Here is a 25,747-nt window from a genome sequence, read left to right as displayed (position 1 = left end):
AATGGCGAGAAAAATGCCAATTTGGGGGCACGGAAGAAGACCCCGTCAGTCATGATCTCAAGAGAGAGCTTGGAGTGCTGTGAGGATTTGCCTCTCAGAGGCTTCTGGAAAGGCAGGTCTGATTTTCAAGAAGATACCCAAAACTGAATGAAAACCAAATGGGAAAGTACTCTGATTCTTTACAAAAGAATCTTTTAGAACCTAGACACCACAGCATGTATGTAATATATTATATGTTATGTGTATATTATACAGCAGCGAGAATCAATTGTGAATTCAATGGAAAAAAGATCAACAACCCCAAGCCATGGTCTTGGGGGTGTGCTCCCGTGTTGCTGGCTGTGGGCACCGCCCATTTAACGTAGGAAACAGTGGGATGTATGACCTTTGACAGAGCCGCGGTGAGCCGCTCCTCACGCTGTTTTCTCTGCGGGCATGGGGCACTGTCTCCTCTGAGGAGCTGAGTTTTCCTTTACACACTGTCTCCTCTGAGGAGCTGAGTTTTCCTTTACACACTGTCTACGCTGGGAGAGCCAGGCTGGCTGGGGTGAGCAGGAGGCTCGTTGGATCTTTTGTCCTGCTCACTCTCAGTCCCCCTCCACCCCGTCACCGCCCTGGACTGTCGCCGCCCTCCACCTCCAGGGTTGGTGCAGGCCCTGGCAATAAAATTAAATATACATGACACCTTTCCCACCTTTCACCTTACTAACCTGTGTGTGTGTGTGCGCGCGCGCACACGCGCTCACGTGTGCACCAATACTGAGGCTTGAACTCAGGGTCTGCGTGCTGTCCCTCAGCTCTTTTTGCTCAAAGCTAGAGCTCTACCCCATAAGCCACAGCTCTACCTCTGGCATCTTGCTGGTTACGTGGCGATAAGAGTCTCAGGGACTTATCTACCCAGACTGGCTTCGAACTGCGATTCTCAGATTTGTTTGGTTGTGAGACACGCTCACGGTGTAGCCCAGTCCTCCTTCCTCAGCCCCCTGAGTGCTAGGATTACAGATTCTCCATGCCTGGCTTTCTCACATGGTTCCAAAACTAAACTTGAGAAGTGGAGGCACACAGGGGAAATCAGGGAAGGCCTGGTGTGTGAGCAGACACCTCCATTCTGGGTGCCAGGAGGTCAGCTAGCTGCATGAGACGCTGCAGGCTGCAGCCAGGCTGGGGAGGAGAGGCCACACTCAGACCTGGGGACCTCTGAGCTGAAGGGAAGAGATCCGAGTGGTGGAGCTTCCTGTGTCTTTCAGGCCACTGGTAAAGCACGGTGGGCTGTACCGTGGGGAGTGAAAGCAAAGTCTATAAATGGGCTTGTTGACTCTTGAGTGATCACTTTATTCTGCCATTCTGGGCTTGGTGGCTGGATTACTAATCCTGATAGTGAAAAGGTCACTGCCAGCGATCTCACCCAGACAGTAAGCATAAGTTAGAAGGTTGCCAGGCAACTGAGGCACTCAGTTTCCCTCCTGGGGGGAAGAGGTTGTTCCCTCTTGGGAGGCTTAGGGACCTACAGATCTCCACACCACTGAAGCAGCAGCTGGAATTGCATGGATGGCTATGGTACCTCTGTCTGAATTGGTTCTGTTGCTTGCTTTGCTTTAGCTTCTAAGAAACCCAACCAAAATTGTAGCCTACCTTTTGTCATCATAATGGACTTACCAAATGTGTCCCTATACTGTCACCAGTTTATCACCCACCCTCGTTTATTTTCCTCTGTCCTAACATTTTTTTTGGAAAATATTATTGTGCCTGTATTTTAAGCTGTTTGGCTTGATGATGTTTGAAGGAATGGATGAGTGGGTGAATACGAGTTTGGATCAATAGATGGATGAATGTTTGAATGTGGTATATGTAGGTAAGTAGGCAGGTGTTTGGATCTGTGTGTGTGTATGTCTGTGTGTCTGTGTGTCTGTGTGTGTGTGTGTGTGTGTGTGTGGCATGTAAGATTTAATAGAATGGTGAGAATTTGAATCATTGAATATATGGATGGATGGTTAGGTATTTGGAAGGATGGATGGGTAGATGTGTGGGTGCATTTTTAGATTAATAGAAGAGTGAATATTTAGATGGGTGTATACATGGATGAATACACAGATACTTGCCTGGATAAATTGGTAGCTGCAGAAGTGATTGGATATATGGAAAGATGCCCAGCTGACCAGATGTTTTAGCATAAATAGATGAGTAGATGAGTTGGGTGAGTGCTTGGATGGATGGGCCAGGTAGATGAGTGGATAATGGGGGTAGATGGTTGTCTTGGTAAGTGGATCCGTGGTGGCTGGCTGGTTGTTGGGCAGATGGACAAGCACACATACTTGTGGAAGGATGGAAGAGGAGGGCGTGGAGGGACAGAAGGACAGGCATTCGGATGACTGGACAGGGTTTTCTAAAGATGAAATGACATGGAAAAAGCATTTTCCCAATTGCTGGTATGGGATGGACATTGTAGCTTAGGAGAAAAGACGTGGGCTTCATAGATTGAAAGGCCTTTGTTCTGATCCTTGACCTACCTCTTACTGTACGACCTTGAGCAGTTACAGAACCTCTTTGCACTTTAGTTTGCTCGGTCATAATAGGATTAAAATGCCTATTCAGAGTGGTGAAAGGGCCTGTGTGTATTTCAGGTGTACGTACTAGTGTGCTCCCTCCTGAGGTGAGAGAAAAGAGACAGACAGACAAACACACGGGGAGAGACAGCGCAAGAGCGCTGGAGGCATGTGCTGTTTGGGTTAGGGTTGGGACCAGGCTGGCTTCCTGAGAGCCACTTGCTCTGGAAGGAAAGAGGAAATTGGGGGGGGGGGGGGAGGGAGGGACTGCAAGGCTAACTCAGAAGAGGTGTCCTCATGTGACAGGCCTGGAAATCAGGGACTCCAGGGCCGCCTACAGCCTTGTTACAGTCACCCTGCTGAGCTGGGCAGATGCTGACAGGGTGGGAGGAGAGCAGCATTCACACGCTGGGAAGCCCAGGGAGGTGCTCTGGAGGGACGTAAGGGTGGGCTGCATTGCTTCAGAGAGGCGGTGAAATGGTCGTACCTGACCCTGACGAGAGGTCAGAGCTGCCAGTGGAGACTGGGAAGCAGTCAGTGTCCTTCTGGGTTTTTTTTTTTTTTCCCTTTGAGCTAGTCCTGGGGTTTGAACTCAAGGCCTAGGTGGTGTCGCTGGCTTCTTTTTTACTCAAGTCTAGCACTCTTCCACTTGAGCCATGGCCCTACTTCTGTTTTTTGTTTGTTTGTTTGTTTGGTTGGTTGGTTGTTAATTGGAGACAAGAGTCTCACAGACTTTTCTTCCTGGGTTGGATTCAAACCTCAATCCTCAGATCTCAGCCTCCTGATGTGAGCCATCCGCACCCAGCCCTCAATCTTTATAGACAATACATGCTTTCGATAAACCTAAAGCCTTACAGGCTCCTTTAAGGCGATTTAAAACGACCAATGTAAGAGAGATGATTAGAAGCAGAAATCAAGCCGGCACACACACACATGAAGATGGCCACTACAGGCGGTGTGGCAGAGCCCCTTGTCCCTTGGGCCCTTGGAGCCTCTGTTCTCTCATTGCTGCTGGCTGGGTAAGCCTGGAAAGAGAACCACGCAGCCCAGACCCTGTGCTCTGTCATCATTGCGTCCGCTTTCACGGAAGTTATCCCTGCTGCTCTGGGAGGTCTCCGGCAGGCAGGCATCAGGGCGGTGCTTGGTTACCACCACAGGGAGCAGCTCGGTCAGTACCTCCCGAGACACCGGTGTTTTCCAGGCTGGTCCTAGATTCCCCTCACTGCAGCTAACTCTGCCCCCTGCACCAACATGAGAGCGCACAGCCAGGGGCCTCCCGCAGTAGCACAGCCCGCTGAGCGGGCTCCAGCCCACCTCCGGGCTCTTCTGGCCTTTTGGGGGGCTGGCTGGACACCTGCTTCAGCAGGTTGAACTTGGCCTCAAATCCCTTCCTGCACGAGCTTGCTGGTTCCTTCTGTCATCTCCTGAGAATCACTTCCAGGCCCACACTTCTGGTTCTGCCTTGCAGCATTTCCGGCTCCCTCCTCCCAGCGAGCATCGTGGGGGCCTGTGGAGGTCACCCAAGATCCTGGGGAGTGTTTAGAGCTGGTGTCTCAGGTCATGGCCAAAAGGGTCTCTCTGTGCCCCAAAGCCACCTCGAAGAAGAGGTAATGACTTGCTGTTGAGCCATCGGGTCAGGGACCAAATGTCCAACACGCTGCTCCCAGTCCTGTGCTGCAGTGTTCCTCCTCTTCTCTCTGGAACTTCGGAACTGATAGCCCTTTGACCCCGGCTGGGAAATGCTGAAAAAGACTTAAAACAGCAAAAAAGGACAAAAGAAAAGACTGACCTTTACCAAGGCTATTGGCCATTGTTTGCGAGCCAGAAGCCTGTGCTGTGACAGGAACGCTGGGACAGCTGACGGTCAGGCTGCAGCTCCTGCCGCGAAGGCAACTCTTGTGGGTGGGATGGGTGGGCTTCGCCTTCGCACTACGTCATCACCTTTTGATGATAGGCAGGTTGGGTGCTCTGTCTCTTCAGCTTCAGGAGAGATGATTTTCAGGGGCCATTGACAGGGACCCCACACGTCGGCAGGGTTGAAGCTTTACAGAGAGACAGAGCCAGGTGTGAGCCTTTCATGATAACCCATGTCAGGAATGAGAAGGTAACACACACATGCGTACACACACATACACATACATACGCATACGATGCACTCACGTACACATACATACACACCATGGCCTTGTGCACACATGCATGCACACATACACACATACACCATGGCCCTGTACACATGCACACACACACACACACACACATACACGCACACGCACACACACCATGGCTTTGTTCTGTAGACTGCTGCTAAGAGCCTGGCTGCGGATTCAGGATCTTTGTTTTTATAACCCCTAAGTCCTCACCCCTCAGAAAGATTTCATTAAATGCACATGGGGTCACCCGTCGCCACGGAGGTGCTGGCAGTGTGCAGTGTTGGGGGAGGGGACTCCAGGGCCTCTGTCTGATCACTCTTGTGTCTCACCTTGCAGACATTGATGAGTGTGAGAATGACTACTACAATGGCGGCTGCGTCCACGACTGTATCAACATCCCAGGAAACTACAGGTGCACCTGCTTTGACGGCTTCATGCTGGCACACGATGGACACAACTGCCTGGGTGAGTGTGTGGCCGCGCCCTCCCCCGGACGCCGGCCCTGGGTGCAGCCTGCCCGGTGTTTAGCTCTAGCTGATGCCTCTAGGGCCTGTGGGAAAGCTTACCCTCCTTTGGCTCCTTGTATTAGCTTGCTCAGGCTGTGATAACAAAATACTGTAGACGAGGTGGCATAAACACCGGGGATTTTTATTTCCTCGCTGTTCCGGAGGCTGACAGCCCAGCATCCAGGTATGGCGGTTTGTGCTTCCTCGGAGCTGCTCTTAGCGTGCGGAGGGTGGCCTGCTGGTGGTGTCTTCGTGTCTTCCCTTTGTGTACGCACGTGTCTGGCGCCCTAATCTCTTCTTAGGAGAAAACCAGTCCGATTATTGGAGTAGAGCCCAACCTTGCAATTCTATTTTTAATTTGATTTTCTCTTGAAGGCCTTGTCTCCAAATATAGTCACACTTGGAGGTACCAGGGATTGAATTCCTTCGACATAGGCATTTTGAGGGGACACAGAATAGCCCATAATCTTGTATGCCTCCAAATTCCTGAGGTTCAAGAACAGTTTTAAACCAGTTGTGTAAAATGTGTATCCATAGAGCACTTCTGCCGGATAAAATTGGGAAACCACAGAAGAGTAGAGGAACATTGGAAAACACTGGCGAACTGCTCTTCCGTGTCCTTCTGTGTTCTTTCTGGGTCCAAGTGTTCTCTTATAACAGTGTGCTCAGCTGGCCAGCTGGTTTTGCACTTTTTCTCTTTTATGTTATGTGTATCGCAGGTATTTTTATGTGGCCCCTGTTACCACCTGCTTGACAACCAGCTGATAAGTTGCTAATGACCTTTGTGAGTTTCTTAGGGGTATCATAATAAAGTAACAAACTGGGTATCTTAGGGCTAAGGGTGTGGCTGAGGTGTGGTAGAGCTAGGAAAGCAAGAGATCCTGAGTTCAGGACCTGTGCACACAGCACAGTGGGTGGCTTAAACAAGAAACTAGTTCTGACCTACCTGTGCATTGAGATGGCTGGCTTCTTCTATGGGCTGTGAGCTAAAAATCTATCCCAGGCCCCTCTCCTAGTTCCTGGTCACCTTAGAAATCCCTTGGTTTACAGAGGGTTTGCCCGTGTGTCTGTGCTGCCTCAGCTCTATGTGTGTTGGTTCACGTCCAGGTTTCCCTTGTTATAAGGATACCAGTCATATTGGCTCAGAGCCGCCATAACCATCTCGTCTTAACCAGATCACGTGATGGAGTCATATTTCTTTTTTCCTGCTCTTCTCTCTTTTTAAAATTTTATTGTAAAGGTGCTGTACAGAGGGGTTACAGTTGCATAATTAAGGTAATGAGTACATTTCTTTTTGAACAGTGTTACCCCCCTCCCTCATTTTCTCAGGGTAAGATTTCTAAACAAAGTCACAAGAACTGGGGGAATGGCATGGTTAGACCTTCAGTTTTTGAAGGACATCGTTCAACCTATAAGAGGTGGTTTGAGATCTGTAACAAGAGAATTGATATCACATGGCAGACCGCACATGCCAGTCCTGGGGTTCAAACTCAGGGTCTGAGGGCTGTCCCTGAGCTACTTCACTCAAGGCTAGTGCTCTACCACTTGAACCACAGCTCCATTTCTGGCTTTTAGGGGTAGTTTATTGGAGATAAGAGTCTCATAGATTTTCCTGCCCGGGCTGGCTTTGAACGACAGTCCTCAGATCTCAGCCTCCTGAGTAGGATTCCAGGCATAAGCCACAGCACCTGGATCTTTTTGTTTGTGCCATCAGTATCCAGAGGTGATTCTGGACCTAAAATGTTTTCTTTTCCGGCTTTCTCGAGTGTTCCTTTAAGATTGCTTGCCACAAGTGGAACCAAAGGATCCAGAGATTTCTTTCTTTTTCTTTTTTAATGACTTTCCATGCAGTACTTCCCTCATAAAGGGATCAAGCTGACATTTAGCGCACCAGCTGGCTTGTGGGGTAAGGGCTGCTGGCCCAGCACACTGTGTGCTCTTACCTTTGCCTCCTAGTAGCCTGTGGGACTCAGCTCCTCCTGGTTTTGTTTAATGCACATTGGGTCTCACATGATCTTGTTATGGGAAACAGATCTGTGACCATGTAATTACACTCCAAACGAGTGCCAAAACAGAGGTCTGGACGGCGAGTTACTGAAGCCCAGAAGGGCCTGCGAAAAGCTATATGCCTCGCTGGGGAAGGGTGGGGGAAGACGTGGGGGAGACGTGGGGCCTTCAAAGAGGAGAAAGAAGCCCTGAGCAGACTCACCAGAGGCGGGGGAGGCTGGCTGGGTCAGGTCACAGCCTGTGTGGAGAGGGGCGGGTGGCTTCTCAAGTCTAGGGGGCGGTAAGGGAGGGTGGGAAGGATATGGGGGGAAGAAGCTGGGGGTGGAACTGTGGAACCAGGGACAGGACAACTTTTGCTGTGGCACGCACCAGGTTAAGTATTAACCAAGAGTTATCTCGTATAATCCACCCAGATGCTACACTGCGCCCAGTTGTGGCAAAGAGGGTGTCTTGAGGATTGGGCGTTGGGGGAGGCATAGTTCACTGTCCCTGTGTGACATCCTTGGAGCAGCAGGCAGCGTCACTCTGGCCTGGAGGACAGACCTATGGCCCTGCCATTGGGGCGGGCAGGGGGGGGGGGGGGTTAAATCATGACCCTTCATTTATGAATAGAGCCACTCTAGTCAGGTCTTTTCACCTTGTTGAGCCCACTTCCTCCACTCCAAGATGGAAAGTGTCATCCTTGTTTAAGAGGGCCCTTGTGAGTTTGGTGACATCATACATAGCAGAGGCCAGCACCGAACAGAATGTCTCAGGCGTCTGCAAGGCCAGGGCCAGGTCTGATGCACAGAGCTCTGCAGCCAGCTCTGCTGTTACCCATGCAGGACCGCTTGTCGGGCAACACCCTTGCTTCCGCTACAGCAGAGGCCCCTCCCACACCTCTGGACTCACAGTGGGGTCTGTGTGGGTCTCAGTTTCAGTGGCCTTGTGCCCAGTGAGTTCTTCTAGGCTGATGAATGTCAACCCCCTGTCCTTCCCCATGATCACCTGTCAGGAAGCTCCAGTGTGCTCCTCCCCCAGCCTGAAGAAGGCTCTCCACTGCACCTCTGCTTGCAGCTCAGGGCACATCCTTCCACTGGCTGTAATTTCTTTATTATTTCTATTAGTAAGTAGTTATCCTACTGACTTTTTTGTTGGATCTTTTTCTTTCTCAAGACCAAACTCCAGCTCAGAGAAGTCAGATCTTGGCTCCAGCTGGGGCTTCAACTTAGGCTCACTGTATGACCCCAGGCTGGTCAACTGAGCTTTGAGAGCCCCTTGTCCACCAGTGAGCTGCCATGCACAGTGTCAGGACGTCGGAGTCTGGCCTGGGCCGGCTGGACAAACACCTGAGAACAAGCTGGTCTGGCACCTCAAGAGTCTAGCTCAAGGCCTGGCTGCTGAGGCTCAGAGTGTGTGCCAGCTTCCCTCTTCTCCCCAGCGAGGGGACCCTCAGTGATAGTGGCTGCAGAGGGGCAGAGTGCTGATTAAACTGCAGGAGAAGTGGCGATCTCTCTGTCCTGATGTGGTGGAGGTTCCAGGCTGGCAGCCCCGCCCGCCCATATGCGTGGATCTCTCTTATTACTATCACCATTGGTCAACACTTACAGGTTAGAGGGTGTCACGGGCAAATGGCCCATTCCAGCCTGGCTGCTGCTTGCCCTGGACACTGTGGGGACCAGGGAACAGGGGTGGGGCCCGAGAGGAGCCCGTGCAGCTCTGTGTGCCACAGGAATGGCGACATTTCCTTCTGAGCCTGGAATACACAGAGATTCCTTCCTGCCGACCCGGGCGGGAGGCTAGACTTGAACCCACCATTCCAGTGCTGGTTGCCCTTTTGTGCCACGCCTGCATTGCTCTATAGTGAGCCCCCCTCTCCTTCAACTGAATGGGGAGCTCTGACCGTCCACCCTGGAGCAGCTGCCCTAGCAGCCATGACACCACAAACTCCATACTCCAGAGCGGGGGCTGTGGCAGAGCTGGGACCCCCGAGCGTGAGGTCAAGCCCGGCCTGACCATATCCCAGGGCAGTGCTAGAGGGTGCTGCACTGGGCCGTCTGCCATGATCCCCACCATTCCCCATGGCTCATTGCCAGGGGCCTTGGCCAGAGGACTACTGGCCACTGATGAAGCATCCAGCATGGAACCCTCCAGGAGGTGTGTGTTGGGTGGCTGTGAAGGAAGGCTGAATGAGCTGCTGAATGTCCTCTCACCGCCCCCTCCCCTTGGAAGTCCCAGAGGCCACTGCCTGTGCGGTGGGGAGGCGAGGCGGGAAGGCCTGGATGTCGTTTGGTCTTCAGACCTTTGAGTCAAGAGTTTTGGCCTCTCGGAGCCACTGTTGGATTCCTCAGGGACGGAGGCCAAGGCAAAAGCCCTATCACCCGGCAGAAGTAGTTTGGGAAAGCTTCGAGTCTGCTGCAAACCGTGAGGCTGAGGTCCAGAGGCTCGTTTCCTCGCCTGGGTGTTCACAGTTGAACTCTTTCTGGTCTAAGTCAGTGAGGCTACTTTCTTGTGGGAATGTCCTGGAGGGCGGCCAGGTCCGTCCTCTGGGGAGTGAAACCTTCTCTCTATTTGACATCTTTATTGAGGAATTCCTCAAATGTAACAGAAAATGACACCAGAGGGAATTGAGAGAAATCAAACCATGATGCGATCTCGCTCGACCCCAAATGGCTGCTTTTAGCTGTGTAATTACTTGAAATAGCAGTAGTTCTGTTTGAAAAATATTATTCCAAACTCCACGCAATCGGACCACAGAGCACTATCTGAGCTAATAGAATAAGATTTTTTTTTTCTGTCTTAAATTAAAACCAGCAGCGGGTAATTTTCCCCATCTCCACAGGGTACGGCTCCTCTTACCCCAGAGCCATTAGTTCACTCAGCCAGATGTCTTCGCCCGCCTCCGTCTTTACCTTGACTTACTGAAAAATGTGTTTCTCAAGTTGCTCACAGTTTGAATCCCGGGCTTGCCTCCCTCCTTAGCCAGGTTCAGCAGAAGAAATGATGGATTAACCAGACACCCTCTTCTCATGAGCGTGTCTTGAATACTTACCGTTTGCCTGGGCCTTGTGCTTGGAAAGTCCATGAAGGGGGAGTCTGTGTGTTGTCAGATCCCCCCATCTTTTTTTTTTTTTTTTTTTTTTTTGGTAAGTAAGGAAACTGAGGCTGAGGGAAGAAAAATGATTGGTCACGGCCACTAAGTAGAACCAAATCCCAGTAGCCAGCAAGAAGTAGAACTAGGATGGGACCCCAGGCCTGTGATTTTGCTGTTCAAGTGTTTGAGTCTGCTCCCCTCTTCCCCTCATCCCTCCTCATCCTGTGCCTAGGACAGCACCAGCTCTAGGGGGCGGGGGGTGGCTGTGGATTCGGGGAGGAGCTCCTGTCTGAGACTGTTAGGCCCACACCCTGTCCCTGTGCATTCAGAAATCCCAGCGTCGGCCAGGTCAGGCTGACGGAGGCCTGCTCCAAGATGAGGGGCCGCTACACTGTCCCAGTTCACCTCAAGGCTGCCTGCCACCTCCCGGCCAGTGTGGACGTGAGTCCTGCTAATTGTTCAAGACACAGCGCAAGCCTCCCATTGCTTGGGGGTCTTCTGGGGCCACACTGTGTGGTTCATTCTCTGTGGCCCTCTAGAGTCTCAGGCAGTATCAGTAGGTCCTGGGTGTTTAAGTCAGTATTTGTAGACTGAGCAAATTAAAGGATTTGTCACCTGAGAAGAACTCCCAGCCCGAAGGCTGGGGAAGAGAAAAAGATGAATTAGAGAGGAGCCCTCAGGAATTGTCACCACCCTAAGGGGAGGTAGGAAGCGCTCTCTTAGCACCCTCTACTTAGTAATCCACCATTTGTTTACCCAGAGATTGTGTGCTTGAGCTTTGCAGAGTAGGGAAGCTCAGCGCGTCCATGCGCGCATCCGTGTGCGTGAACTTGCGTGGTGAGGGCAGGCAGACGATGAACACGCGGCACGGAATTCAGCCAAGGGAGTTCAGTCCCCTGAGCAGCGCAAGTGCCCTGACAGGGATGGCTGCGGTGTGTTCCAAGGTGTCTGCCCTCAGCTAGACGGCATGAAACTGGAGACGACCTGAGGCCTGGGAGCCAAAGCCATCTGGAAGCTTCCTGGCTCATAGCTAGTGGTTGCTGTTGGCTGGTGGCCAGAATACTTGTGGATGGCTTTTCTGTTTGGTCTTTCTACACGGGCCCGTGGGAGCCTCCTCACCGCATGGGGACGGGGGCCGACAGAGCAAGCTCAAGTGTGTGAAAGTTTTACAGTCTAGCTTCAGTGGGCACATTCCCCAGGCACACAGGGCGGCGGGGCCTGGCACCAGACGAGCAGGAGAATGGCACATCTGAAGCCAGTCCAGGCCAAGCTAGAAAGTTGTCTCAAAACAAAAGGGCTGAAGGTGTAGGTTAAATGCTTGCGTAGCATTCTGAGTTCAACCCCCAGTAATGTGCATACACACACACACACACACACACACACACAGAGGTGCCTGTGACCTTCCCCGTCAGCTGGCCCTTTGGGGAAAAGGCAAAGGAATCGGCCTCAGCGAAGAGGCTGAGTGCCATTTGAAGATGTAGTGGAAATCCCCTGTCCAGGAAGAAAGAGATATGCGTGTGGCCATGAGGGGAGCAAGCGGGGGAGGGGGGGCAGGGGACAGATCTCGGGTGGGGGTGATGGAGAGGGACGGGGTGGGCCACAGAAGCAGGCTGTGGAGCGCCTTCAAACTTCTAGAAGCCATGGGACATTTTAACCAGGAATCCATGTTGTTTTGATTGACATTTTGATCAAGAATTCCTGCTGCCAGAAGGGCTCAAGCAGGGAGCAGGACTGTGGTCTGGGCCAGGGTGTAGACGGCTCGGTGTGGGGTGGCATCGGTGGAGGTGATGGAGACAGCAGCAGGAGTCCTCCATGGCCTTCAGCATGAGGACCAGGCTGATGGCCAGGGCTCTGCCTGAAGAGTCTGCGCGGCTCTGCAGGAGTGGTGATTGGCGGGGGCGGGGGAGGGGGGCACGTGGCAGGAGGCCCACATGTGTGGAAGTTTGTGGAGATGCAGGACTCGAGTGATCTTGGCTGAGCTCCGTTGAGATGGGGAATGGCTGTCCAAATGGGGATGACAGATAAGTTCAGCGGACAGCTTCCAGCTGGCTTTGAAAGCCAGAGACCTGGACAGCCATTGGTTTCATGAGAGATCTCATGAGCTCCCGCCCTGTGCCTTGCTTTGGGTGTCCACAACTGGACGTGAACAGCGGTGCGTGGCATTGTTTCTCTGGGCTTATGCGGCCAGGTGGGGCGACGGCAGCCCTGGTTTTCCAGGGATGAGATGAGCTTCCATAAAGCACACACACAGTGCCGGCTCCACAGCTAGGATTATCTAATTACCAGTTCTTCCTTGCACACAAGTCTGAGCATGTCTTAAAGAAAGTGGGTGAGACTCAGAGGAGGAGCCGAGCCCTGGGTGAACTCGAGGCCCATGCCAGAAGCGCTTGCTCCTCGTGGGCCCAGGTGAACCGCCGCCCACCGACCTCGGGGCAGACTGGCGTGGCGTCACATGACTGCAGAGTTCCCAGCCCCATCTGTGACCTGGGACACATGGCGTCCCATATCTGTGTCTGCAGTGGGGACAGCCCGCCTGTCAGGACCCAGTGGGGGATGGTGTGCAGGTGACGCTTGAGGCTTCCAGGTGGGAAGGAGGAGGAGGAGGGTGAGGAAGGCAGCTGGGGGTTCCTGCTGTTCCTGGACAGGACGTTGTCCGGGACGCCAGATGCTCCTGGTGGGCACCGCGGAGGCCGGGGCGGGTGTGATGAAAGAGCTGGCCCGTCCCCGCGGGAGGACAGCTGGAGATCACGTGGTGCTCCCTTGAACCCGTCCCGAGGGCTCCAGTTGCCTCTGTTTATTTGTCTTCATACTTCCACAGCTCCAGTGCATTTCTTCGTTCAGAGAAAAATGCTGACCATTTTAATGTAAAACTAAACAGCTTTGGACAGTCATAGCCCCACTCTGTAAACACCAGTGTTTCTAAGGTAAACTGAGGAGAGTTCCGCCTCCTCCCTCGCTCGTACTCACCTCCCGCCCACCCTTCTCCCCACCGCGGTCCATAGTCAGGTGACCTAGACACGCTAGCTGCAGGATCTGCCGTCAGGCCTTCTTCAACTGCTGATGGGATGGTATTTGTTGGCCTGAGAAAAGGAAACTCGTTGGGCAATACTGTGTCTTTGAAAATAAGCTTCCTTCTTGCCCCTACATAGCTGACAGCGCGGCAAGGCCCTCCGCAGAGTGTGGAGAGGGGGCCGGTTCGCACCCCAGATTCTTGCTACTTGTGGGAAGCTGGTGGTTTTCCACACTTCCAGCCCAGGGCCAGCTGACGGTGGGTTCTTGGGGCCACTAACTTGCTGGGGAACTTTCTGCTGCTTCAGACCTCCCTCTCCACGTCATGCACCATCAAGGGAGTGAGATTCTGCTAGAGGTTCGCAGATGTTGTGAGGTTCTGCCCGGATGGCAGCAGAACGCTTTTCCTTCAAGCCCAGACAGAGGCACACAGCTCAGTGCCCCCAGGGTGGCTGCTGCTCCCACGGCATCCTGGGCCTTGGAAGCCTGGGGTCCATTTGATCTGGCCTCAGGAACAGTGACGGAGCTCACTTCTGTGTCCTCACCCACCGAAGCAGCGACCCTGGCCACCTCTCCCCTCATCTTTCTGGGCTCTAGTCACCAGCATTAGAAACAGCTTGGGTGCCCTAGCCATCGCCTCTTGCTCTCCACTCCCCTGTGCCCACCCTGGAGTCACCTCCCCCCCAGCCTATTTGGATGACCCCTAGGCCGTGGCTGAGGGTCAGCCCTGATCCCTTTCTGGGCTTCCCTCTGGCTGGGGCTGCAAGAGGACCTGCCTATTTCCTTGGGAATGCCTATTGGGCTGAGCTCCGAGCTTACTTAGCTCTTGATCCTGCAACCTACAGAGGTGCAGGTATGGCGGAGAGATGCCAGGTGGCTAGGTAAGGGGCAGAAGACTAGATTCTGACCATCAGGAGGACCACGATCAACCGTGGTGAGTGCACACGCCACAGCAGGGCAGGGCTGGTGCGTGCCACACTGAGTGGCTCTATCTCCTAGCAGCCCCCTGAGCTGGCTGTGAACCCCAGCTCTGGCTCTTCCAGTCTCTGCTCTAGACAAGGAGAACATGGCCTTGAGGAATCAGGCGTCTGGGCCTTGACTCTCGGCTCCCTTCCTAGCTGGGCATTTGTGCCAGCCCTCTACTCTCCTTCACCTTGCCAAGGGACCGGAAGGAGGTCCTGGAATGCCATGGGCGGTCTGTTTGGAGGCCCAGCGGTCCGTGGGAGGCACCAGGAGTCTGCCCCCTCTGCCTGCCTCCCCCCTTGGCTGGACGCTTGCGTCTGAGGGGAAGGTTCGTTAATGGTCTCAGCTGCCTCCTGCCCCCTGGGGTGAAATCTCCCATCGCCTGGCCAGAGCCAGCCCCACCTTTGGAAAGCTCTTGACTGGGTGGCTTCGGGAAGAAGTCCCGCTCTGTCCCGGGGCAGAGAACACAAACCCATAAACAGCATCTCGCCCTTCTCCCTGGCCGTGCCTGTGCCAAGGGCTGGGTTAGACTCTGAGGAAGAAACAAGAAGTAAGTGTCCTGTGAGTCCTCTTTAAAAATACCTCACCACCAAAACATATGACCATACCAGAGACCACGCCGCGCACCTAAAAACGGGCATTGGCAGCACATGAGGCGCCCCAGCAGCTCCAGCTGTGTCTCTCTGCCCAGCACTGCTGCGGGTCCCAGTGGCATAGGAGCTCAGCCGGGACAATCGCAGGGCTCGCCTGCCCGGCCCAGCTGGACGGGTCCCTGCTGTTTCTAGTGGCTGTGAGCCAAGCCCATCGTTGGCCTGGTCCAGCACCCGTCCTCATCACCCACCTCGTGCCAACCCCGGGCGGCAGAAATAGACAGCTGGCAGGGCCGAGCTGCTCCTGGGTGACCCCTTGGGTGTGGAAAGCCAGCGGTTAGATGGCTGTGGGTCCAAGGTCTTTCATAACCTTCCAGGTACTGCCTTGACTGTGAATACCCTGCTCCACAGGCCGGTTTACCCTCATACCCCCCCCCCCACACCGAGAGCTCATCTGCTGGCTACCAAGGTCTCAGGCTGGGGGGGGAGGGCTCTTGAGTGGGGTCTCCGGGGCTGTGGTCAGTTGGGGAGTCTAGCTTCCTCACCCCAGGGCCCGCCTGTGATAGGTCCCCTGCCACACCAGATTGACCTTTCCTTCTGCTTGCTCCCGGCCTCTCCTCCCCATCCGAGCTCTGCTGGAAGCCCTCTCCCTGGCAGGCCTGGGCAGCCGTGTGCGAGGCCACCCTGCAGATGACAGTTTCTGCATCCGCGTGTCCTGGCAGTATCGTCTGCGCATAGACATAACTGTGGTTATTATGATGGCCGTGGTGTTTGGATGCTTCCCCCATAGTCCATCAGAACTCGGTTCAGCATTGCCACACAATTGTGTGGTGGAGACAACAGATTGTAATCAAAGTCCAGGATGTTGGGAAGTGGGGACCTGGTGGGAGCCACCACTGCCACGATTCTGTGCCTGGCACAGCTGAGATGCCCAGGGGGAACTAACTGTACCACGGCGGTAGCACAGGCCCCGGCACGCCCATGTGTGTGTGGAGGGGGGAGCACCCTGGGCTCCACAGCCCATCAGGAGTCAGGTGGGCCAGATGCTGCTTGGCCAGGGCCTGGACGGAGGCCTGTCTCTGCCCTGGGTGCCACCCATGCTTGGGGAGGAGATGAATACACAGCATGGCATGTCTCTGGAGAAGGGCAGGTGAGAAAAGGGCCTCTAGGCCTGCGTGGACGGACACTGGGTGTGAGGGTCAGCGCAGCTCCGCAGTGAGCGGAGAAGTGGGCATTCAGTCACCCCTCAGAATCTCCCTTCTGGCTATCTGCATCCCCCATGGAAAGGGTCACTACCACCCAACGTGTCCCTGGACTCTCCACACAGAGTGCAGCTGTCCTGCACCCGGGATGCACGGGCGGCGGGTGGGCAGTGAGGGGTCTGATGAGGGACTGACACAGGCCTGGATGTGGGCCTCACTCATAGGGTGACAGCGCCCACCCCAGAGGGCAGTGCAAGGGAGGGGGCAGGAGGGAAGGAGGGCTCTACCAGTGCAGGTCAGCCCAGTAAGGGAGGGGCCCCACCCTGCCCTCCACAGCCGGGGAAGGTGGGAGAAAATGTACCCCGTCTCCCTGAGCAGAATTGAGGCCAGACAGAGCAGAGGGAACTCCGCCGGCCCACTTGACTGAGGTCAGGCCGGACCAGCCAGCTAGAGGACCTGTGTCAGCCCGTGTCAACACGGGGGTCACTGCAGCGCCTGGGCCCTGCGCGGTTCCGGAGCCTTTCTTAAGAGGCTGCCCTGGAGGTAATCACAGCCAGCTGGGCCTCCGCTGCTCCCTCTCCCTGCAGCAGCTCTGCTTCCACGGCCTGTTTGTTTGCTTTGCCTCTTCCCCGCTGCCCCCTCCAGCCCTCCATTCCGATCCTCATCAAAAGAAAGTTTTAAATACTCCAGTGCCTCCCACAGATGTCCGGCCAGGATCACAGTCGCAGCTGTACCGTCGGCCGTGGGGTGGAGCCCGGCCGTCTCCATCCTGCCCGGCAGCCACGTTCAAGTGGGGACGTGGGCAGGCGGCTGGCAGCGTGAGGGCTGCCAGGTGGAAGGGACAGCCCACACAAGGCCCCCACCGATCCGAGACCCTTCCCTACTCCAGCCACTCCTGAAACGCTGTCCTGTCAACAAGGGCTCCCCCCCCCCACACCCACCACGGGCTACTGCTCACCACATGAGTGTGAACCTGCTCGTCCACTGAGCACCCAGCACCACGGCCACAGAGCTGCAGGATAGCAGCGACTCTCTTATCATCCTGCCTTCTATCTTCTCCTCTCCACCGGCTGGCCCCCACGGGTCAGCCATGGGCACGCTATGTCCAGGCTCCCTCCTAGCCAAAGCTACAGGCTGGGTCAGGTGGGCATAGCTTTTCTCTGCCAGGTGTGATAACCTCAGGTCTTCCCTCTGGGCCCCAGGGCTGCTTCAGGCAGCACACTTGCTCAGCTGTGGAGGAAGAGCTGCTTCCCTGGCTGGCGCCTGGGGCTGTGCCCCCCCCCCCCCGCCCCTGCAGCCGATCCCTGTCCAGATCCATGTGCAGCCTGGGACCTGGCTCGTCAGGCCAGGTGTGCCACCCCATGCAGGCTCTGGGCCCACAGACACAATCAGGTGCCCCAGGCACTGTCTCCCTGGGGTCCAGGATGCTCAAGACACACACAGCCCCTGCTCTCAAAGACTCTGAGAAGCAATCACAGAGAACACCGGGGGCTGGAATGCGCTCTGAAGAAGGCAGGGCAGGTGGATTGGTGGCCAGGGAAGCATCCCCGGGGAAGTGACCGTTCAGCGGAGGGCGGGTGCGAGGGGACAACATTGCAGGCTGGGGAACAAGCGTAAGGCCCCGAAAAGGAGATGGGGCCATTGTCTCGGGAGCAGAGGGGCACAGCTGGACTGGAGTGGGCAAGTGCAAGTGAGGCTGGCCAGCACACAGCCAGAGCTGTTCCCAGTGGCCTGGACGGCCAGAAACACGCGTGCTTGTTTATGGTCCCGTTCTGAGGCTCCACGTGGAGAAGCGTGACCTGGAATGGCAGTGCTAAGGGAGATGCAGAGAGGCTGGTGGAGAGGTGGGAGCAGGGATGGAGGCCTGGGCAAATGGGGGTTGGCCAGCCATCCAGGAGAGGTGGCCTTGAACTTGGGGCTTAAGGAACAGGTAGAGCTGGCAAGGGGCACTGCTGCAGGGGTGGAGCTGTCCTGAGACAACTTCCTGGTGCCCAGGCTGAGCGACTGAAGCTGGGTTTTGTTCTGCCCTTCCGTGGTGGGGGGGGGGGGGTCAAGTGAGGGGTCAGCCTGGGCCTGGTAGATGGGCCTGTCTGTTGAATATGCAGGTGTACGCACGGCTCTGGCATTGTCCGGGTTGAGGTTGGTGGAGAAGGGGGCTGGAGGTTTGGGCACACTGGCACCTAAGCGGCCGGTGAGGCCGCGGGAGCGCAGCGTCTCCCGGAGTGGCATGTGGAAGAAAATGGAGCTCAACAGGAACCTGGCCTACTGCCTTCGCCCCACCCCTACACACCGCTTGTTTCTGTCAGTGTTTGCAGTGTGGCCCGAGAAGGGTGGGTCTAGTAGCTGGAATTCTTCATCTAGGCAGATGGAGAATGGGCAAAGGATGTGAACACATGGTTCTGTAAGGAAACTGCCAGAAGGGTCATTAACCATGTGAGAAGATGCTGCGTGTTATTAGCAGCTGGGGCCATGCACGTGAAAGCCGTGATGAGAGATTTCTTCACGACTTCATGGTTGGCCAGCGAGACAGCGCAGGAATCAGCAGTGTAGGTAAAGATGGGTATGGAGGCGGGGAGCTGGGAACTCAGGCTTGGCTGGCGGGAGGGCTCAGGGGGTGTGGCCTGTGGAGAAGAGTGGGGTCGCCCCTTTAAGAGGTAGATGTACAGTTACAGTATTACGTAACAATGCCACTCCTGTACATAGTCGCAGCACTATCCTAAATAGCACCTACATAGAAACAACCAGAGTGTGTGTTGGCTGGTGAATGGCTAATAAAACGTGGCGTGTGCACTGTGGAATGCTGTGCCTAGCACAACACAGAGGACTGGTGCAGGTATCACGCCCTGGGGAAGCCAAGTGGCTGGCCACACAGGCCAAAGATGCTGTACTTCTAGCTCTGTGAAGCGTTCAGAGTAAGCAGATCTGCCGAGCTGTGTGCCCCTTGTAACGTAGTTTGTGTCACTGTTCCACGCCCGAGCATCCCGGGCGCTCCCAGCAGCGTCTGGCCTGGCTCAGAGCTGTTGGGGGCTGGCATGTGCTGGGCACTGTGCTAATCTCTTTGACCCCCCTCTCCAAAGAAAAAAACACCTCTGTGTTGTTACAGAGAAGCAAACCCAGGCCGCAGGCTGTGCAGTTGCCTACCCAAGGTCATGCATCCTGTACCCCATTTGGTGTGGCTTGTAGAAGCCTGCCAGGTCCCACAGGTGGTGGTTACGGGGTGACACCCCCCTAGACTGTCTGCCGGAGGTGTGGCTAACAGGCTGAGCTTATCAGCAACTCCCCCCTCCCACTGCCCATCCTTGGAGATGTAGCAGTGGGGAACTGGAGAGCAGAGCTGGGGTCAGAAGGCTCCTGAGGGGTGGAAAGTCCTGCCTGCTAGGGCAGGGCCCAGCCCCCTCCTGGGCCAGCTCAGGAGTCCACATGGGAAAACTGACCCCACCTGTACCTTTCCTCCCATCACTGGGCTTAGACCGAGATCTACCAGAGAATCAAGATCCCCAGCGCAGGGCTCAACTGATGTCCGGAGCAGGAAGCAGACCAGTCCTCAGAGACCCGTGCAGAGTTCCTGCCTGCCATGCCAGGGCTCTTGACAGCTCTGGAGAGTTCTGGATCTGGCCGAGCTCAGGCCCCAGGCTCTAAGACCCGTGTGTATTTTACCCTAAATCAAATCCATCTGGTTCTTATTTATTTACACTTAACTCATCAAATGCAATTTTGCCAGAGCCACTCGATAGCCAAGAGGCTTTTCTGCCTCAGCCGCCCTTCAGAGGGGAGCACGGGAGGCCGGGCCCCAGTGTTGGGACCAGGTGTCAGCTCTCAGTGGCGGAGGTCAGGCTGAGCCTCCACCTCTGCTCCCACCCCTGCTGGGAGCTGAGACGCGGAGCAGCGTGAGGCCTGACACCCAGTGAGTTCCCTTCAGCCACGGAAGTACGGGTGGGGTCCGAGCAGAACACCACATCTCTGTTTCAAATCATGGAATGTTCATGGGAAACAAAGCAACCAAAGCTGGATCCAGAAGCTTTTTTTTTTTTATGTTATAAATAACTGCAAACCTGGATTCTCAGCCCAAAGGAGAACAAACTGCCAGCTATTAATAAAAACAAACATTAGCACCTTGGGCCAAACAGCAGACCTCAGGAACAAACCACAGCCGTGCCTGCAGGGGCCCGGCCTTCCCTGGGTTCGTCGGCCTCCAGTCCACCGGTGGGGGCCTCCAGAGACACCCCTGCAAGGAGAGCCGCGTCTACCGCAGTCCGTAGGGCCAGGCCCAGCACCATCCCCGGGGGCTGGGCGGGCGTGCAGTGGCTCCTGCCCATGAGGAGGGAAGGGAGCCCACGAGGCAGAGATGGGCCGGAGCTGCTGCTGAGGGCTGCCTGCCCTGACCCAGTACCAGGCCTGTGTGCCGGGGGCAGCTGCACACAGGCCTCCAGGGTACTGATAGTACTCAAGTGCTATGTCCTGTTGGAACTAGAGTCCTCCATGACCTCTGCCCTTTGCAGAGGGGCTCTGGAGAGGCTAGAAGAAGGGACAATACTCAGGTCCAAGCCGGGGCTATGTTGGAAGAACTGGGGAGATAAAAGAATGAGGTGGTAAGGAAAAGGCAATGGCCTGGGTGACTGGGTGGGAGAGAGACAGAGGACAGGAGTTCGGGGACAAGATGCTCCTGGGGGGCCGGGAATAGGGCTCTCCTTTGCCCTCGGTGTTTAGGCCTTCCATGGCACTGGCTTCTGCCTGCCCCCATCCCTCCCACGCCAGCAACCATTGGCTGGTGCAGACTCCAGGAAGAGCAGGCCACTTTGTCCCTCCCAGACCTCACACCCCTGTCTGTCTCCCGCTGAGGGGTCTCTAACCCCGCAAGCTAACGGTACATCTGTGCATGAGAGGAGGGGGCCTCCCCGCCTGGCACCCTGTGGGCCTTGGGGTCTGCGCTGCACCGTTCCCTGCAGCTCTGGGCCGGCTGTGAGGCCATCCTCTAGAGTCGGCCCTGGAGCTCCATCGCGTTTTGGCCATGGCCACACAGAAAGATGGACCAGCGGCTGGGTCCCCCATGCGCCCTCCCCCCCCCCCAGCTCCTGGGGGAGTCTGGACTGTCTAGCGTGGAAGCGACCCCTGGGCCCTCCCTGGCCTTGGCTCGGTGGTGCCCTCCCCGGTGACTGCTGCCCTGCTAGCTAGACTGGTGGGTGGCCAGGCAGGGCCCATGTTTTCAGGAGTCCTGTGGGATCACAGGCCACAGAGCTGCGCTGGAACCTCGCTCCGCTCACCACCTCCCCAGGCCCACTCCCCCAACAGCCACGTTCCCCAGAGGTTTTCAGAGCCCTTCTCCTGCTAGAAGAGCCCGTGGTGCTGAGCCTCTGCCCCACCCTGCCCTGCCTCCCTGCCTTCTGAGCTGCTGCTGTTCCTCCTCCTCCTCCTTCCCTCTCCTCTTCTACCCTTGGGTTGCCAATCTCCTAGCAGCCCCCCTGCCCCCATCTCCTCCAGAAAGCCTCCCATGCCTGTGTGCTGGTGTGAAGCTTTAGCCAGTGGCCTGGGCAGGGACTGAACCGGCTGTGTTCACTTGAGTGGGCTTTGGGTGTTTGTGGTCTGCTCCAGAAGTGGACAGGGGTGAGCACTGGGCTGTGCTCAGAATAGCAGAAGTGGGGCCGCTGGTGAGTGGCAGAGGAGGTGAGCAGTTGGTAGGGCCCTGGCCGGGGCCTCTCTGGGGGCATCTACCCATGCTGGGACACCCTACGCAGCCACTCCTCGACTGGGGTCAGCCGTGAGGAGAGGCAGGCCTAACCACACGTAGAGCAGACATGACAGTCAGGCCCTGTGGTCCAGACAGAGGAAGAAAGGGGGAACAAACACGTCCTGGCCTAGGGACTGGGGGTCTGGGTGCTGGGACTGGGTGCTGCTAGCCCTGGGAGGAGACACAAAAGAGGGCAAAGCCCTGGGTTTGGGAGAGCAAACGCGCAGCCAGGGTGGGTGTGTGAGCCTTTTCTGCGTCTGACATCTTCAGAAAGATGTGGGGCTCTGAACCAAGGAGCCCTATCCCAAGGCGTGCCATGTGCAGTTAGTAAGTGCGTGTGAACCCAAGCCACGGCCTGATGGGCGTGAACGGAGATGTGAGTCGTGTGCCCCGCCGCTCTGCGCTCACCTCGGGGTGTCGGAGCGTGCTGTGGGTCCACGAGTGGGCAGTAAGGAGCCTGCTTATCTCCCAGTGCTCCAGAACCACTTCCCGGTGGACCGCCTGCAGTCCCTGACCTCCCAGGCTCTTCCTGGATGTGGGCCTAGCGCCGCTCATGAGCCCCCGGGCAGGGCAGAACTTGAGGGGCCTGGCCCTGGGTGCTGTGGAGGTACTGCTCAGGACGGGGTGTACGTGGTGGGGGCTCCGCCCTCTTACCAGGGACCACCGTGCCCTGCTAGGCAAGCCCGTCTCCCCCTGCTGTGGGGGCAGTCACCCCTCCAAGCCCGCCGTCCAGCTGCCTGCTCTGCAGCCTGTTTGGGAGCAGAAGGTATACGTGGGCCCCGGCTTCCCATGAAGGGCACGAGCGAGGCTTGTGTTTGGACCCCGTGGAGAAAGGGTGACGAGGGACACCCCCCCCTCCCGCCGGCTTAATCTGGGGCTTTATCACTGGGGAGTGAGGGAAAGAAATGTTTACACGGCCTTGCATTTGTTTCAAATTATTCATCAGTGTTGGAGAGCCATTGTTCCCCTCTAGTGTAAACAGCTCTGTCCCACAGGCCCAGCCACCCGGCCAGGCCTCAGCGTCTGGCAGCTGCCCTTCCCTTCCTCGCCCTCCCTCCGCGAGGTAAGAGCTGGGCCAGGCCCCTGCTTGGTCACACATGGGTGGCATTGGGTGAAAGCATTTCTGCCCTGTGATGCCAGCATGGCGGGGTCTGTCTGTCCTGTCTGTCCTACAATTGAGCCTTCACTCCGGCTGGAGAGGCCCAGGCCCAGAGCAGAGTGTCGGCCATGGAAGAGAGATCATAACTGACCGCAGGGCCTCGGACCTGCCGTGTGGTCAGGTGTGTGCCAGGACCTGGGCACAGGTGCCTCTCAGATCTTGCTGGGCCAGAGATGAGACTAATCCTAGTAGAGAAACTAAGTCACTCTCCAGGCTCTCAGGAACAGCCACGCCTGGGACTTGATAGACAGGAGCACAAGTTGACTCCCAGATTCAAGTTCACAGACAGACAGGGCTGTTCATGACGTTAGTTTGAACTTCCTTGTGGCACGGTCAGCTTAGAAGGAGGCTGCAGGCCGAAGCACTGGAGCCAGGCCTAGGGACTCAGTCCTGCCTTACTGTGACTTTGCTCAGGCTACCTCCCCTCCCCACTCCCCTTCTTCCGAGTCGGGGTCTTGGATGGCACCAGTCAGTAGACCCGTGTGCCATATAAGCTGTGGCCTGCGGTGAGCTCCCGGGGATGCTGGCTTTGTGGTGCTGAGGATGGGGACACAGGAAACCTAGCAGCCCAAGCTGGAGGAGTATGTGGGGGAGGGGGGGTGCGGCCACTTGCTGAACCTTGGGGTCGCTCCACAGAGGTGACCGCAGGGAGCCACAAGCAAGGCTGGGGAGGAAGGCTGCCCTCTCCCTGAGCTCCTGTCAGCAAGAGTCACCTTTCCATTGGAACTGTCACCACTGGTGGCTTTTGGAGTTCAGAGCCCTACCTCCCTGCTCCAACTGCCACACGGCTGACATTTGAGCCTGCCAGAGAATAAGGCCGCGCCGCGCTGTGGGCCTCAAAGGCAGCCGCAATCTCCTGGGTGGTAAAGCAGTCTGCTGGCCCTGAGCCTAAATAGGGCCCAGCTGACAGCACTGCTGGCCAGTAAGCATGGGTCGCTGTGCTCACCTCCACCTCTTCTCATCCTTTTAGTCCCAAGAATAAAAGATGTCTGTGTTCAAAAGAACCGGATGGAATTTCTCAGCAGCAAAGTGTGTGTGTGCCCGCGCGCGTGTGCGTGTGCGAACATGGAGAGGCGGGCACTGGCTCGAGGCAGCCAGTAGCTCGCATTGCCTTTGTGGTTTTATATATTTGCCTATTAAAATGACAATACAGCCATGGAACATTAAGGTTTAAGAAGCCCTTCTTTCATTAAACAAACCGACGGAGTAGGGGGTTATGACTTCAGTAATTGAAACATGCTGTTCCGTTCAGGACCAGAACTCCATAAAGACTCTTTTCAGCCAGCCACTCGCCTTTGTGCCAGCAGCCTCTGGTCAGAAGTGAGTGTCCGCCCCGAGGCCCGTCCCTCCCAGGGAGTGGGAAAGACCTCCTGGCAGTGATCCCCGGCTGTCCTGGAAGCCAGAGGTCAGGGCCTTTTCAAACCCTCCCACCCTCTGGGCTTTTGAAATCAATCTGCGGGGCCTAGGGCCTTGGGGTGGCACAGCCTGCTCGGGCGTCCAGCCTCCCCCTGGGTCTCACATGGCTCGCTGTAAACTTGAGAAAGGAGGGAATGGCGGATTGTGGTTGGCAAGGCTGCTTGGGGAGAAGGGGAGGTAAGGGAGGGAGGGCGGGCTGCACTGTGCTTCTGGGGGAAGGGGCTCAAGTGTGGGAGTCAGTCTTCTAGGTTTGATTTCTGCATCTGATGCTTAATGCATGTGGGACGTTGGGCGAGTGGCCTTGTGTCCCTGTCCCTCAGATCCTCATCTAAAGACGGGCCAGTTCCTGGCTCTGGTGAGTTGAGGCAAGGACTAAAGGAGTTAAGATAAGTAGCATGCTTAGACCGCTGCTGGGCACCTTGCGAGCAACCACTGTCACTGGCCATGTCTCTGGACTGCTCTGTAGAAGGGCCACTGAGTACCACAGAGTACCTCTGAGGTGTGGCTGTAGAGTATGGCCGTGGATTGCCACTGCAAAGCACCTTCCTAGCACAGCACCCAGAAGTGGCACTTCGCAGCACCTCCATGAAATACTGCCTTGAGTACACTGCACAATACCACTGTACAGTACAACATAGCATGGGCTGGAGGCATTGCCGGAGTACCACTGTGCAGTATCACCAGACAATAAACCATGGGTACCGCCACAGAGTACCACTGTGAGGTACCACCATAACATAGGCGTGGGTACTGCCGCAGAGTACCACCGTGAGGTACCACTGTGACATAGGCGGGGGTACTGCCACAGAGTACCACCGTGAGGTACCACTGTGACATAAGTGTGGGTACTGCCGCAGAGTACCACCGTGAGGCACCACTGTTACATAAGTGCAGGTACTGCTGCAGAGTCCCACTGTGAGTTACCACTGTGGTATAGGTGTGGGTACTGCCACAGAGTACCACCGTGAGGCACCACTGTGACATAGGCGTGGGTACTGCCGCAGAGTACCACTGTGAGATACCACTGTAACAGGCGTGGGTACTGCCACAAAATACCACCATGATGTACCACTGTGGTATAGGCGTGGGTACTGCCACAGAGTACCACCGTGAGGTACCACTGTGACATAGGCGGGGGTACTGCCACAGAGTACCACTGTGAGGTACCACTGTGACATAAGTGTGGGTACTGCCGCAGAGTACCACCGTGAGGCACCACTGTTACATAAGTGCAGGTACTGCTGCAGAGTCCCACTGTGAGTTACCACTGTGGTATAGGTGTGGGTACTGCCACAGAGTACCACCGTGAGGCACCACTGTGACATAGGCGTGGGTACTGCCGCAGAGTACCACTGTGAGATACCACTGTGACATAGGCGTGGGTACTGCCGCAGAGTACCA

At 55.9% G+C, this 25,747-nt stretch overlaps 1 protein-coding gene across 2 annotated transcripts in view; it reads left to right on the top strand.

The window, feature by feature from the left end:
* The window catches only part of Scube1 (signal peptide, CUB domain and EGF like domain containing 1), a 102,803-nt gene that overhangs the window by 12,110 nt on the left and 64,946 nt on the right, over positions 1 to 25,747 (top strand). For both annotated transcript variants that reach the window (XM_042697956.1, XM_042697955.1), the window contains exon 3: positions 5,033 to 5,161. In XM_042697956.1, coding sequence (XP_042553890.1) covers positions 5,033 to 5,161 — 129 coding nt within the window. The remainder of the gene's footprint in view (positions 1 to 5,032; positions 5,162 to 25,747) is intronic.

This window comes from Dipodomys spectabilis, unplaced genomic scaffold (assembly GCF_019054845.1).
Source record: "Dipodomys spectabilis isolate Male_0828 unplaced genomic scaffold, ASM1905484v1 ptg000230l, whole genome shotgun sequence".
NCBI classification, from domain to species: Eukaryota; Metazoa; Chordata; class Mammalia; order Rodentia; family Heteromyidae; genus Dipodomys; species Dipodomys spectabilis.
This window is presented reverse-complemented; position numbering and strand designations above follow the sequence as displayed.